The sequence below is a fragment of the Maniola hyperantus genome, chromosome 21 (assembly GCF_902806685.2).
Source record: "Maniola hyperantus chromosome 21, iAphHyp1.2, whole genome shotgun sequence".
NCBI classification, from domain to species: Eukaryota; Metazoa; Arthropoda; class Insecta; order Lepidoptera; family Nymphalidae; genus Maniola; species Maniola hyperantus.
This window is the reverse complement of record NC_048556.1, coordinates 8,473,551-8,489,218: the sequence shown is the minus strand read 5'-3', so window position 1 is coordinate 8,489,218 and position 15,668 is coordinate 8,473,551. Positions and strand designations below refer to the sequence as shown.

At 36.8% G+C, this 15,668-nt stretch overlaps 1 protein-coding gene and 2 long non-coding RNA genes across 16 annotated transcripts in view; 2 read left to right on the top strand and 1 right to left on the bottom strand.

The window, feature by feature from the left end:
- The window catches only part of pyd (zonula occludens-like protein polychaetoid), a 119,674-nt gene that overhangs the window by 56,473 nt on the left and 47,533 nt on the right, over positions 1-15,668 (bottom strand). Inside the window, exon 1 of one of the 13 annotated variants that reach the window (XM_069505775.1) lies at positions 12,716-12,904. The exons of 11 other annotated variants lie outside the window; for them this stretch is intronic. In XM_069505775.1, the coding sequence (XP_069361876.1) occupies positions 12,716-12,904 (189 nt within the window). Of the gene's footprint in view, positions 1-711; positions 1,115-12,715; positions 12,905-15,668 lie in introns of those variants that run through there. One more of the 13 variants, XM_069505777.1, reaches the window with a different exon arrangement.
- LOC117992281 (uncharacterized) lies at positions 9,860-10,816 on the top strand. Of its 2 annotated transcripts, none has more exons than XR_011238002.1 (2): positions 9,860-10,065; positions 10,249-10,816. It is a non-coding gene; the product is annotated as an uncharacterized lncRNA (long non-coding RNA). The 2 variants fall into 2 exon arrangements; XR_004675008.2 differs by having other exon boundaries at positions 10,048-10,065; positions 10,284-10,816.
- Positions 11,689-12,944, top strand: LOC138403842 (uncharacterized). Its single transcript, XR_011237999.1, has 2 exons — positions 11,689-11,859; positions 12,739-12,944. It is a non-coding gene; the product is annotated as an uncharacterized lncRNA (long non-coding RNA).

Sequence of the window (15,668 nt, the reverse complement as noted above, 5' to 3'; positions counted from 1 at the left end):
AACTTCCACGAAGTTTCTGATATTACAAACAATTGAAGTAAGTTGAATTGAGAACTAAGACTACCGCCTCACTTCGATGGTTTTAAAAGCTCAGCTCAGTTTCGTAAGTCCGTTAATTTAAAAATGTAACAGGCACTTACTTGAAAATGAACTGTAGGAACTAGGCAAGCGGGGTAGATAGTTAATGACGCAAAGTTAATTGAATGAGCAACTTTGGTAGAGCACCTTTAAGACCATCATGATTTTGTATTTATAACAATAAATCAGATATTTTAAGTATCTAATTATCAAAATTCAGGCGTTATTCGTGTCCTAACAATATATAAACATGAACAAAATCATTATTCATAGGTACCCTCCTATAATGACCTTGACATTTTTGAATAAGGTCTTACTTGTCTTAAACAATGATTATGGTCTTTTTAAAAGAACATTATTATCTGGTAAATGTATAAAACCAGGCAATATCTTCTATCAAAGGTTATTAAAAATCAATGCTTTAAAACGCATAGGCTAGCAGCAGAGAAATACCTACTATGTATCTGTGTAAAAGCGAAATGATAACATAGAAAATACTTAAATAAACAACAAAGTAAGAATAGGATGTCAAATCAACCATGAAAACAGGCATAATTGGGGAGTCATTGCACTTATTCATAGGCAGGAATGCAACAGCAAACGTGTTTTGCCTCATCGATACCTACGACTTACCTGAGACTCACTCCGGACATGGTTCAAGTTGTTCACTACTAATCCGTTGTCTACCATCGGATCCATCGTAAATTCATCATCCAATCACTGACCGATCTCTATCACTGCACATTTCAGTCTGAAAACTCCAAAATTTCCCGCAGGAATTTTACGTAAAACGAAAACTAAACACAAAGTTGTCTTTATCGCACAAAGCACAGCCAATCGTAAGGTAAACTACACAACAACTCAAGAAACAAACTCTACAGCACCCGTATTTACCGAAACTAACTTAAATTATTGTAATAATGAGGAGTTTAAAAGTTTTAAAGGCAGAGTTCCAAGGCACGTCCGTCCGATCCTAACTAAGGACGCCAGGCGGCGAAAAGTTAACCGTGCGTGATTTCTCGGGACTTTCAAAACCGAATGGTCATATACGCTATCAATCTTTGCATACCAGAGTCGTGCGGTGAAACGGAGATCATCAAGGGTATCGTGTCCACCACGAGAGCGAAAGGGACAACATAAAAGCAGGTACTCCGCCTCGAAGTAGGTGAACAGTATCTACAGGTTTTGCTCCCACTACAAGGTACGGACTCGGAGAGGCTTGGAGCTTGAAAGTTAAGTTGTAGTTGAAAAACATATAGCTCTGCGGAGCCGTCACTAGACAAGCCAGTTTTTAGAATCGAGCCTATTTTAAAACAACCACGCTTTCCTCTTCACATCCGTTTCTAGCATCCTTTCCTATCGATATCAGTTATTGAACGATATTTATGGTTTCAGAAATCCTTTAGTAGTTCATTTAGTTATTTTATAACAGAAATTATAGATGGTCATTTAGGAATACAATTTGGTCTTATAGAAACACGAGTAACCCAATCGCATAGCCCAATCGATCAATCCATAGTCCAATGCATCTCTGGTGAAGGCCGCAACGGAATGATCCTTTACGGAGCCTAATGTCTCATCAAAAATTAAATACATTTCAGTTCCTACTTTATACCATTCCAATAAGGTTTTAAATTAAAGAGGACGAAGGGATTTCACGGGACGAACCTTATCCAATTTTAAAGCTGTTCTACTAGTGAAACGCACACAAACAAAAACATCTAAGTATGCTAGGGATTTTTACCTGGACTCTTTGCTTCTACGTAATTTATTTTTTACTAGCAGATGCACGCGATTTCATCCCGTGCCATCATCGTTCTTACTTGAACCTTTTGTTTTAAAAAAATACGATTCAATATCGAATATTGATTCATCATCTTATATCAAATGATAAGTTTCAAAAATTTCCACATTAACAAAGTTTAATTACCCTTCTCATTCTGAGAAGAGATCCGTGCTCAGTAGTGAGCCGGCAATGAGTTGGTCATCATGATAATGAAAATCTAATTGACAAACATACGGCCCCATGCCTTCTTCTATCAACAAATTGCTTCCACTTTCGTCAGTATCAACTTTTATCGGCTTTAATCGGCTTTTTATACAATGTAGATCTCTCTAAGTAGCTTTAAAAGTAGTTAGTAATTATTCTACAACCCCAATGCACAAAGAACAAGCCTAAGACACTATTTTTCAGTCCTAATCTTTTGGGCTTCACCTTTCTCAGTCTTTTCGCAATTGTCTGTTATGCGTGAAAATCCATAATTTATTTAAGCTGGGTAAGTAAACTCCCGTAATTTAGCAGGATACCCACGTTTTCAAGGAATCCCTGAAGAGAAAATGTTTTAACCCTTTCTGTTTTAAAACCTCATTTGCCTTTCTCCTAAATTAATGTAAACACCTAAGCGAAGCTGATTCCGAACTCCGTGGTAATATCTACCTGCCTAACATTGATTGTCACTCTTTTTCAGTTGTCTTCTTCATCAATATTCCTCGGATGTTGAGAGATATCTAAAAGTAAATTATTTATAGTATTACGTAATATGCCGGCAATTATGTTAATTAAATTGTTATTTTCTAAAGGCAGCATAATTACAGTCGCCCGGCTAATGCGTATGCAGTCCACAAACCAGAATGTCGTTTTAAATCTATACTAAGGAATGCCTTAAGTAACGATTAAGCGACTCTGAGTGCGGCAGACTCTTATCATTACTTACCACCAGATGATATCACAGCCAAGGGCTAACTTGAATAGCAATAAAAAAAAATGCTGAAATGCATGCGCATAAAAAATTATTCTTCCGAATTGGTTTGATTTTCTTTTGTTACAGAGGGGTAATCTTTTCAATATATCCGGTCACCTGGGTGAGAGGTCGAATTACGTGACAAACTATTTGGGGGCTACCCTCATGGCATATATTAAGCTTTCGGGATATCAGAACGGAATGGGTTTGACCTATAGGTTAAGCTTTACTTTCCACATCTGTATGTGAGGTTTGGCAAGTGCTGAATACCCATTTAGCGACATCTCTATAGATAAAAATGAATCGCTAAATGTGTTGCTGATCGCAAATCTCGAGAACAGTTTATAATATTCTTTTCTTTTCTTATTAAAATTCTTTTTTTATAATATTCCTTGAAGTACGAGAATAGTTCTTACGGAGAGAAAATTTAAAAAAATTGTGAGCATAAAAAAAAATAAAAAATTAAAGAATCGACTGTTAGGCGGTACGAAGTTCGCCGGGGCTAGTTGCCCTGTTGGATAATTTTATTGTCTAGACTACAATCTATAGGTTTTAATAAGTACTTACCTACATAATAATGAATTCCAATAAAAAACTATTCCCATGCTAACAAATTGACGCTATATTGTAATTCGATATCCTGAGGAAACTATGAGAAGTTAACTTGTTGCATCATAATATCAAAGCTATAATATAAGTCCCGCAAATTGCTATTGCGCTGGAAACAAAAATAAAAATAAAATAAACATGTCTCATTAACATCGAAATGACGTCATTATGACGTCAGCCGAAATAAAAATATACCATCAGCACTTCCGTTTAGTGCTAACGTCACTAAAATGGCGGCCACGCGCATTAGCAATTTGCGGGACTTGTGAATCAATGTCTGGCCTATACCAACGCGTTTTGTGGTTTTGTCATTTGTGTAATTAAAAAAAATCTTTTGTGTCAAACTTGAAGGAATCGTGAAGAAAGGAGGCATAAAGGAGGCGAGATTTCATTTCAGACTTCAAAAAATGTTATGAACCGGCAAGAACTGCTTTTTTTATCACAGCATCCGCATTAATCTCCTGTATTGCCACAGTTATAGGAAAAAGCACCAGAGGCAGCGGTTCACGATGACCATAATGGTATTACTTTAATAAGTTTACATATGGGTTTTAACCCTTGAAGTACTAAACGCAATATTTCATATCTCCTATCTGAGACCCTGGACGCGTTTGGAACCCTCGTTGCTTTAGTTTTAAGTTCACGTAATTAAGATTTTCAATTGAAAATCTACTAAACTAAACTATCCATTTTCAGATTTTCTGTCTTTCATTTTAACGGCACTCCATCTTAAACCATCTACAATTCAGGTAAGAGGTCTTGGTAATTTTTTGAGCTAACGAAATATAACACTAGCTTACCTGCCAAGATTTCGCTAAAATTACGGTGAAATCTATGAAGTTAGCAAGTTTCGAAACCCAGCTGTTTCAGATGTAGGTAGTTATATTATATCAATCAGTTTCTGCATGGTTTTTCCAATTATATTATAATAGACAAATAAATATCCTAAGTTCACACAATGACAAATCGCCGAAACGTTACGTTTAAATATTTGCGAGGAAAGCTTATCAACGCGTGTCAACGCCCAAAATCTGGTAGCCCGTATGGTGTCAAGCGAGGATGAGTGGCACAGATACGGTCAGATGCTAAGGGCCATAATTATGAGAAGGGAAGAAGCAAGAAAAAAGGAGAGAGAGCAACCAGAGGGTCAGCACGAAGTAATGTAATACGGTTCCGTGCTAATCTCGCAGAGGGAGAGGTCTTTTTAGTCCGTGCGAGTCGGACACACCCTGTCCATAGGCAGAAGTCCATTAGGGATTTTTCCTCCTCCTAGGAAAAAAAAACGAAAGCTTATATTCCTAAGCTTTCCTTGTATGTCATATATTTCCGCAAAGTAACTATCTATCTATCCAACATTTGAAAATTTTAGTCAAATAATCACAAAGTAATCTGAAACACTGATTTCAGGTTCTGCGCACAATTCACATGGATACCAAAACTAACCACTAAACTTACCAAATTACATCAATGTTTCAAGTGTTTTAAAATCATAAACCTATTTGGACACCGATTAGAAATGCTCGATAAATTCCGAGGTATCAAACCGACCCGCCTGTGGCATCTAACTAGCTTGAAGGCCTTCAGAGCTGCCATCAAAGACCGTTACGATGCTGTGAAGAATCTGGACGCTAGGTTCTATAAACCTAGACACAATCTGGCGTTTGCAGGTAATATTTTTCTCCTCATTTTGACGATGAAGGAAAATACCATGAGCAGGGTTGCCAGGCGTCCGGATAAAGCCGGACATAGGCGTAGGCTTTTTGATTGCGTGTCCGGCCAAAATAAATGGTGTCCGGGTTTTATAGACTTTTTACATTTCTTTTAAAAAGCTTGATTTTACATATAATTTTTTTTGTCGTACCTATTAATACTATGACACAAAATCCTCAATAATGTAGGGTGTCCGGCCTTTCTACCCAAATGTCCGGGAAAACTGGCTGGTCTGTCCGGCTTTGCAGGTTTGGCGACCTGGCAACCCTAACCGTGAGGAAGCCTGCATGTCTGAAAGTTCTTCATAATGTTCTCAAAGGTGTATGTCTGAAGTCTACCAATCCGCACTTCGCCTGGTGGACTATGGCCAAAAGTCAAAGCGCTTATCATTCTGAGAGGAGACCCGTGCTCATTAGTGGGCCAGCTATAGATTGAAAGCCCTCCCTGAAATCCTAGACAAAAGGAAATTATTTTTGAAATGGATAAAACCCATATAAGTACTCAATTTAATTTTTTAAAGAAGAATTTCCGTGACAGGTTTTGTCTGGATATCAGCGCTGGCCATTTTCTACACCATGGGATTATTTGCTCCGGAAAAAGCTCTGAAGAATTTATTGCCATACGAGTGTAAAACTCCACCTTTTGATAGTTTGGATTTATTCAAAAAAGAGGAAACGAAAAAGTCCGCCTGCCCTCCTGTCAATAAGAAAGGACCATGCTAATTAATTTAAATTTAACTCAAATACAAAAACTTTGCTAAAAGTAGAAAGCTTTTGCCGAAAAATGCATTTTTAATAAAGTTTATTGAAATTATATTTTGTTTTATTTTCTGTATCTATTGCACATTTTCGCACACATTCATTGTGATAGCCTAGTGGTTAGGACGTCCGCCTTCTAATCGGAGGTCGGGGGTTCGATCCTGGGCACGCATCTTTAACTTTTCGGAGTTAAATGCGTTTTAATTAGGTAATTAAATATCACTTGCTTTAACGGTGAAGGAAAACATCGTGAGGAAACCTGCATGCCTGAGAGTTCTCCATAATGTTCTCAAAGGTGTGTAAAATCTACCAATCCGCATATGGCCATCAGCGACTATGGCCAAAATCCTTCTCACTCTGAGAGGAGACTCGTGCTCTATAGTGAGCCGGTGATGATCATGATGATGATTGCACATTTCAAGTTTAAGGTTAGCTTCATAATGAGGTGTGTTTCAGCTGTCCGATTGGATAAGAGTTATAATATATAGTCACTCTGTTCAGTGTTCTGTGGTCCGAAGGGAAGAAATAGGATTGTATGATGATGAAGATTTATTTAAGTTATTAAGTAAAAGTTTAAGTAAAAATCAGACACAGCTCGCTTGAGATTGATACGTCTTGATATACAGACTACAGTACCTATTTAGGTAAGTATAGGTACCTCGTGGGTGTAAGAAAAATTGTATTGTGGGGCCATTTTGTGATTGTCACGCAAACTATTGTGTGATATGTTATATCAGACAAACATTCCACGAACATTAAACAGCCAAGCCATACTTTTTTTACCAAAATGTAGGGTTTGTAGAGTCAGGGCTTATAAGTAGAGTTAGTTGTTATTTATTGTTATCTTCTTCTTCTCGAGTCGACGGTCACCTCAAACATGGGCAGCCCAAAAAGCCGCAACTACGATAGCTCGGTCGCCGTCGCGTCGTGGTGAAAAGATTAGTCAGTCTACTGTTTTTGTTCATGTAGTATTTATTGTTATAAATTTGATACAGTCAAGAGCATTTGAGAGCAATATACTTTTTTTTTCTTTTTTTTGTTTAAAAGAATATTAGCCATGTTAAATGACTAATATTCCCCTTTCCTCTCCAACACTATTGTCGTACCTACACCTGACGCTTACGTCAGGCTTGTGCTAGGAGTAGGTACGACAATAGTGTACGACAATAGACGGGGTTTGAACCGTCGACCTTTCGGTTTCAGTCCACTCCTATACCGGTTGAGCTATTGAGGCTCTTTGGACTTGGGACAGGTCCCATGAGCAGCACAAATCGAAGCTCAGCTAGGGGTTTGGCTCTAATAAAGATCTCATAACTTTTTAACAAAGAAAGCATTATGAACAAGTGAGTCTTGGCAACCAAATTTACATGAAATATTTTTGGTGGGATTCGTATTACCATGGGCACACCACTTTCGCACTGTCACTGCAGCTTATATGGCAAATGCCTTATCTTCTTTTTTTCTATATATAAAAATGAATCGCTGAATGTTGCTAAGCGCAAATCTCGAGAACAGCTGAACCGATTTCGCTAATTATTTTTTACAATATTCCTTGAAGTACGAGGATGGTTCTTACGGAGAGAAAAGTGTAAAAAATTGCCTGAAAAACTTTAAAAACAACACTTTTCTATTTTCCCATACAAAAGATTGGTAATAATACTTAAAAGTCAATTTGAACTTTAATACTATACAATAAAATTTAAGTGTTAGTGGAGGGGTATCGGGAAGGCAAAACAATTGAGTGAGGTGTTAGGCGGTACCATGTGTTATCCGTAGTGATGTAGTGACATAGAGATAGTATACATAGAGGTAACCATAACGTGTTGCCGCTCTTGTACATCTATGTGTCAAAGAGGTATTGTTATCTCCGTCTTTTTCAGGGAACCTCCATTCGTGTAAAAGCGATAGCTCATATAAGTCTGGCAACGTCGCTCTATCGGTGAAAATAGTGACCATTTAGTTGACAGATGCCCCCTTAAGCAGACAAAACATTGGAGTTTGATACAATATTTATTAAAAATATTTAAAAAGCACATAAGTCTGGCTCAAAAGTAAGCTTAAAAGTGAAAACAAAATGTGTGACGGTGTGTTTTTTACCTCCAAATCTACGGAAGGAGGCGTAAAAGCTCCAGAATTGTATTTTCATGGGTAAGTCTTTAATAATTATTTCATCGCTACCAACCGCGATTTTTACTCCAAAAATCGCTGAAAATTAAAGATTTGCATATTATAAGTGTAATCATCTCGTGACAAAGTAACAAAATCAAGTTTCATAGCGTAATTTAATATTTATTTAATGCATTCTTTTAGGCCTCATTTGTAGTGATGTGTGTACATACTTTATCGATAAAATCAAATTTATCGTTTTAATAATATTCGCATACTTTTGTAGATTTCCAAAATGTCCTGAAATTAGAAATGCCACACATTTCTAAATAATCAGGGCCATAAAACGAAAAAACTGGGAGCCAAAGAAATATTCTCGCCTATGTTCAAAACATTTCGAAAATCCTGTTAACTATATTTTTGGTTTAAAATAAAGAAATTAGAATTAGATGCAGTACCAGTACATTTGAAGGATATCCTAAATAGTTAGGTACTATCAACCAGTATGTACTAAGCACTTTCAAATTGTATGTAGGTAACCGGTAGGTGTCTACTACTAGATAAGTAGCACATTGCAATTTTCTTGATTTGACCATAGTTAAACAAAAAGAGACCAACTATTAATTTGCAGTTTTAAGGAAGTAAATTATTTCTTATGTTTTACAGTTTTTTTTAAATTTTTGTTAAAAATGCAAAAATCCCTATGACGATCATAAGGATTTTTGCATGTTTAAAAGCATGACAAATAAAATTTTATTTCAGGTTATAAAGAAACTAAAACCACGTCAAGAGCTGGCTAATAGTGAAACCAAAACGAGTCGAACTTTATCTACCTTAGAAGCCTTGGGTCTGCTGATTGTGAATAGATACTAGGCTACCCAGGCTGGCTGTAAAGGTACTTTGTAACAACTAATTACTAATCCAACTCCTCAATGTCATGTTGCAAGAGTAGGTAAGTAGTTAGGTAAAGACTGTTATTGAGGATATTTTTTTATTCAATTATAAACTTTTAGAAGTTCTTACTTTTGAATCGTCAAATGTATCTATTTTTGGTCAGTAATAAGGAAAATAGAACTTAAAAGGGCCACTGTAGTTCATCGTGAGTCTTATAGCTTTTTAATTTTATTACTTGTTTTTTTTAACAGATTATAAAGAGAGTCGCAGGGAGTCGGATGATGTTGGAGACCGTGGCGTGTGGAAATCCTATCCTAGAGAGTATCGAGCAGCTATAATATGCCAGCTGATCTCAACTTAGATCTGATTTGTTTCACGTATAAAGACGATCCTAAAACAAGTCACATTTCTTATCTACCTACATTTGAAGCGGTGGGAAGTAGAACCAACAAACTGTTTGCCTATCTTCGTTTTACTCAATAAATTGATTTGAATTAATTAAAATGTGTTTCCTTATATACTAAGTACTAGCTGATGCCCGCGACTTCGTCCGCGAGGATTAGTACCTTTCCTTTGTTACTTCTCCGTCTTTTCAAATATATCTATGCCAAAATCAAGTCGATTGGTTGTTTAGTTTGGGCGTGAAGGAAGGACAAACACATTTTCGCGTTTATAAATAAAAAATATTCGAAGAGATTTACTGTTTTTTAATGAAAGTGTTCCGTCATCTGAACATAGAGAATTAATTTAGCTGTAATATCGATATCCTTAAAAATTCGTCGTCCCAACCGTAGATGGGTGCACACAGTGACAAGATGACGCACGCACACATAAATGAATTGACACGCATTTGGAGCTTAGTATCCATCTAGGTAATCATTCATCTAAGTGTAGTGATTATTCGTGGTGATTATATTATACTCTTTGACTGTTATTACTTATAACCTAGGTAACGATATAACAATTTTCTGAAATGGAGCAAATAGCAAAATCTTTACTCGTAACCGTGACTGTTTTGGCTGCTTATCATTATTATATTACCAATAAAAAGATTTTTTAATACAATAAAATAAATTAGTAATAATAAATTCATCTATAACAGCTAATGATACCATTTTATACCTGTCGAGAACTGAGAACCAAATATTGATTTAAACTACGATTACCGTGTAAGTATAAGTATAAATTAAATGGATTCTACTAAGTGTTTCTGCCATAAGCTCTTATACAATTTCAATTTTATCTCTAAAAAAATATATCAATCACCAAAACTTTTGACCATTTTTGAAATGTTTTTGAACATTTTTGTCAGCAATTGTCATCAAACATTACAGGTTTATTCCTTTTTACAGTGTCATCTACAGTGTAGTCGTTTGGTTGTCACCAGGTCACCTAATAAAATCAGAAAATCTAAGCAGAAATCCCATTTAAATTATACTGAAATCCGTATTACGTTCCTATGAGATTTTCATGTATTGTAATGAGCAAATGAAATGGACAGAAAAGAACAGCTGAAGTTTTTTTTCATGGTTCTATCTATGGCTACTCTAATGGAATATTCTTTTGGTATATTCGCGTTGCCTAGCTGGAGTTTTAATAGGGAGAAAAAATCGAAGCCTCAGCAAAAGCTGCCTCAAAATATTGTAATAGGCGATGAAGAAACGTCAAAACCAGAAATGGCGGGGCTCATCTCGGAAACAAAAATGGAGGGATTTAGTCCGGAATCAAAAATGACGGAACTTAGTCAGGAACTAAAAATGGAGGAACTCAGCCCAGGACTAAAAACGGCGGGACTCCGCTCGGGAGTAAAAAATGCGGGACAATCGACACGGACAACGCGCAGACTAAATAAGCCGGGACTAAATTCAACCGAAGTTTTCGACATTTTCAGCCAAGAATAAATACCTGAACTTTAAATAAAATGTTGTTTCTATTGAAAAGCTGTAGATTTTTCAAAGTATCTATAGTCTGCGACAGGTTGACATCGCAATCGGGGTGGGGACGCTCTGCAGCCCCCGAGCTAACCCGGTGCGGCATGGGTGTGCGGGACGCCAACCCCCCCCCCCCCTTCCCATCTCGACCTGTCGCGGACCATAGGTCGTGTCTGTGTTCTGCAGACTTTAGGGGGCGTATTTAGATAACGTCTTCCTATCGAAGTAACTAATCTAATTAATATATTACTAATTAACAATATGGTTGGATAAACAAAACAAAGGATTTTTCGCCCTTAAAATTAATATTAATTGCTAAGTTTGTATTATGTTAAAAGCATGATTTTAGTGAAGTTTCACTCAATTTTATTGCAGAGATCAGTTTTAGTCATGGAACTAGGAATCAGCTTAGCTTAGTTAGAACTCATTTTTGTGCTTGGGGTAGGTAGTTAGCTTTTTTTTTTTTGATCTGAAAGTTTTTACCTTAGTTCTAACTTATCATTTTTTAATTAAAACTTTTTGCATTGTTCAAAAACTTATCTTACTTATAACTACCTATACTTATATTATCAGTTCTCTTCACATCACTCTTTCTTTCTGAACTTTCTAGCTTCAGTCACTTTCATGACTGATTAAGTCATGCTAGTAAAATGGCAATCAAATTGTCTGTGGGTAACTATTGGTAACAAGAAAACCTAAAAAATCATAAAACTAGCGCACCAACGTACAAAATAAAAATAATTACTGAAAAAATCTTAACGAAACTAATGCAATCACGCGCATCGAGATTTTCTTAGGCACCCATGAAAGTATTTAGGAAAATGCTGTTGGAGGCCGTGAATCTTAACGAAACTAATGCAATCACGCGCATCGAGATTTTCTTAGGCAACCATGAAAGTATTTAGGAAAATGCTGTTGGATGCCGTGGTATTTTCCACATCATGCTACGTGTCTTACCGACTCATGTCGTTATTCATTGAGAGATATCGAGTGAAACGCATCGACAGCGGGAAATAAATTGCTGAATATTCAGTGAGTTACTTTTTTAAAGATAAAATATAGACCAAGTGGCGGTTTCTGTTTTCTATCCTTTTACTTTAGTCTAATATCTTTGATATAAGCCAAGCCATTAGAGTCCTATAGGCTATAGGTACTCCAACTCATGGATCTAGGAATAGCACATTCGTAAGCACAGGTATCATCATCATGATCCACCCATCGCCGTCACACTACAGAGCACGGGTCTCCTCTCAGAGTGAGAAGGGTTTTGGCCATAGTCTACCACGCTGGCCATATGCAGATTGGTAGACTTCACACACCTTTGAGAACATTGTGGAGAACTCTTAGGCATGCAGGTTTCCTCACGATGTTTTCCTTCACAGTTAAAGCAAATGATATTTAATTACTTAAAACGCACAATTCCGAAAAGTTATCTCGGAGGTGCGTGCCCGGGATCGAACCCCCGACCTCCGATAAGATGGCGGACACGTCCTAACCACAAGCCTATCTTAGCTTATAAGAACAGGTATAGGAGCTTAAAAATGTTCACTGAATAGTGCTGCTTACTCATTCTTTTCAGGATTTGTATGGACCTACCTACATAATATTTAAATGTAGCTTTTGACAAAAAAACCATAAGTACTTACTTAATAATTAATCTGTAAATACTAAAATATTTGAAAATGTTTGATTACAAATTCTGAGTTAAAGAAATGTGTTAAGTATAAGTAACTACTTAAATTTTAATAATTTTTTTTACCAGAAGCAAAGTTTTTTGTCTGCTTCTCTTTTGCAGTGGTAAAATTTAACGATTTAAAAGCACTTGTAAAAGTGTATTCAAAAAATAGGTATTTCTATTCTTGCCCGACTAAGTTTAAAAAAAACTTACCCTTTTTCGTCTCTTTCTTCCAGGAAAAGTGTTTAATGACTGAGGCGGAGGCGGTATATGGTAAAAGTATGGTGGACTAAAAATAACGTCCTCAACGGCCGTTGTTATGGGCGTACTCCTTGGCACCATGGATCTGACAGTGCCATACAAATTTCTGTTATGACGTGTGCTTCCGTACAAATTCATCATCACACCAAGAATCCGAGTCACAATCACAAATTAAAAAGTCTCACTTCAAATGCGCGCGTATTTAATTTACACAGATTATTTTAACCCAATAAATTAAAAAAAAAAATCACACGCGAATGATGCGACGCTGCAAGTAGAACTTATTTTTAAAATAAAAAATAAGCTACTATAAAAAAATATGTTGTATTTGAATACTTAAAAACGAGGTCTCTAAATGATAAATATTTTGTCGAAATATTTAAATCCCTAGCACCCCGTCGTTGATGCCAAAATTTGATTTTTGGATGCGTGCGAGCGAATAGTGTTCTCAATTTGAAATGCGTTGGTGGGATGCAGATTATTGTACACATTACATGTAATTATCATACTTTATCTGCTTTTTCCAATAGGGTACGTCAAGCGCGACGTATCTGAAATAGGAGAAAAACATGTGTACACGCATGGGCACGAGCCGATTCACATGAATGAGTTTGAAAAGTTTGTCATCACTGCAATAGGAACAATTTGTGGAGTACGAATACTGGGCGTACCTATTGTTACAGATTCAGTAACAGTTGCTTAGATCTAGTCCTATAAACCAAAGTGTCAAACATGGCTATGGGCAGGTAGATACCTATAATAGTGTTATCACTTATCACTAATTTATCATACACCTAATAATATTACGGGTTAAAAACCCCTTTGAAAGTGACGGTACTAAAATAATTATCATCATCATGAATCTTCTCTCATAGGGTTTTTGGCCATAGTCTACCACGCTGGCCATGTGCGGATTGGTAGACTTCACACACCTTTGAGAACATTATGGAAAACTCTCAGGCATGCAGGTTTCCTCACGCTGTTTTCCTTCACCGTTAAAGCAAGTGATGATATTTAATTAATTTTATAACATTTATTCAAGTTTTTAGAAATGGAGAAGGCAACCCACTGTAATACAGTGTTTACTAGTGCAGGGGTTGCCCATTCATACGTCTACTAGACCTAGGTCTACTTAATTATTACTTGTTTTTATCTGTATTATAAGTATTTTTTTGTGTTCCTTATATGTAATTTAATATGTAATAATATCCAATAAATTTAATTTAATTTAATAATTAATTAAAACGCACATACCTAACTCCGAAAAGTTAGAGGTGCGTGCCCGGGATCGAACCCCCGACCTCCGATTAGAAGGCGGACGTCCTAACCACTAGGCTATCACAGCTGCACAGGTACTAAAATATTACATGAAAAAATGGCACAATATAATTATTATGGACTAAATTCGTCCCGAAACGTAGGTAGGTAATCAAAGTTTTCTATACGTAATATTGTCTAAATATGTATGGTAAATTACAAAAACTTTGCTAATTTGCCGATTACAAGTAACGTTTGCTTTAATGATGAAACCAACAGTTTTAGGTGGTAGGTAGGTAGTTAACACAAATTGGTTAAAATCGAACGTTTTTCACAGACGATTTCCTCAATTTCAACTGCTATGTAGCACTAGCATTAAAATAGTCTTGACAAATTACCCTTCATTCAAAGATTTCAAGCCACATCAAAAATCATTGTTATTTAGGAAATCAACATCAGATTCTTGTACTCAAAAGTTTTCCGATAATGTTTCCGAGGAACCAACTGTGGTGGCAAATTTTCTTTACAAATTCATTACAGCGCCATCTCTTATAATGTCAGTAAACTTTGCTTTCATTTATATACCTATGCTAGGACGTTCTCTTTATCACTCAACTATGTTCAACGACATAAATCTAGCTGTAAGATATAGATGGCGTTGCATGGCGATTATAAGAAAAGAAAGACCGTTTTTATGACATTTTGAAATTTAAAAAATTGTAGCCGTTGTCAGTTTTGTCAAAATGGCTGACCAGTGTAAAAGATAATAATTCTAGATAAAATGTTGAAAGCGCGACCAAACAACCGTCGCGCCACCAAAATATTTAAATTATTTCATACTGATAAATAATATGGCTGCCGGACATTTATCTAAAGCTTTTTTTGCTCTTCTATTCACTAAAGTTCACTGTGCTTCTCTTGGAGGTAGTGGGGGTAAGGATAACGGATTTGGGAACAACTATGTATGGGCTGGATCGCTGGAGGCCGGCATGCAAATCGCGGTAAACCACAAAAAACCTGTGATGGTCATAATCCACAAATCTTGGTGTTCTGCGTGCAAGAATCTCAAGCCAAAATTCGCTAACTCGAATGAAATTCAATTGCTGAGTCAACATTTTGTTATGGTGAACCTAATGGACGAAGAAGAACCGAAGAACAATAAACTTGCCCCTGATGGGACTTATATTCCTAGGTAATCCATATCAATACTAATATTATGAATGCGAAAGTTGTGTCTGTCTGTCTGCTAGCCTTTCGCGGTCCATCCGTTCAACCGATTTTGACGAAATTTGGTACAGAGATAGCGTGCATACCGGGGAAGGACATTATAGGCTATCTTTATCCCGGTAAATAAAAGACGGGAAGTCTTTGATTGGATGATGGCATTTTAAAAAACGTAAATATCCACGCGGACGAAGTCGCGGGCATCATCTAGTGCCTAATAAAAGTAAGTACGCGACAGGTCGAGATGGCAATCGGGGCTCTAGGGACCACCCCGCACACTCGCACAGCCTCCGCGCTAGCCCGGCGCGAGTGACGTGCTCGTTTGCGGGGCTTCCCCCCGTCTCATAACCTCGATGGCCATCCCAAACTGTCGCGGACCACCATAACACAGATATCCAGTCCACACCACCCATGTCCAATAGAC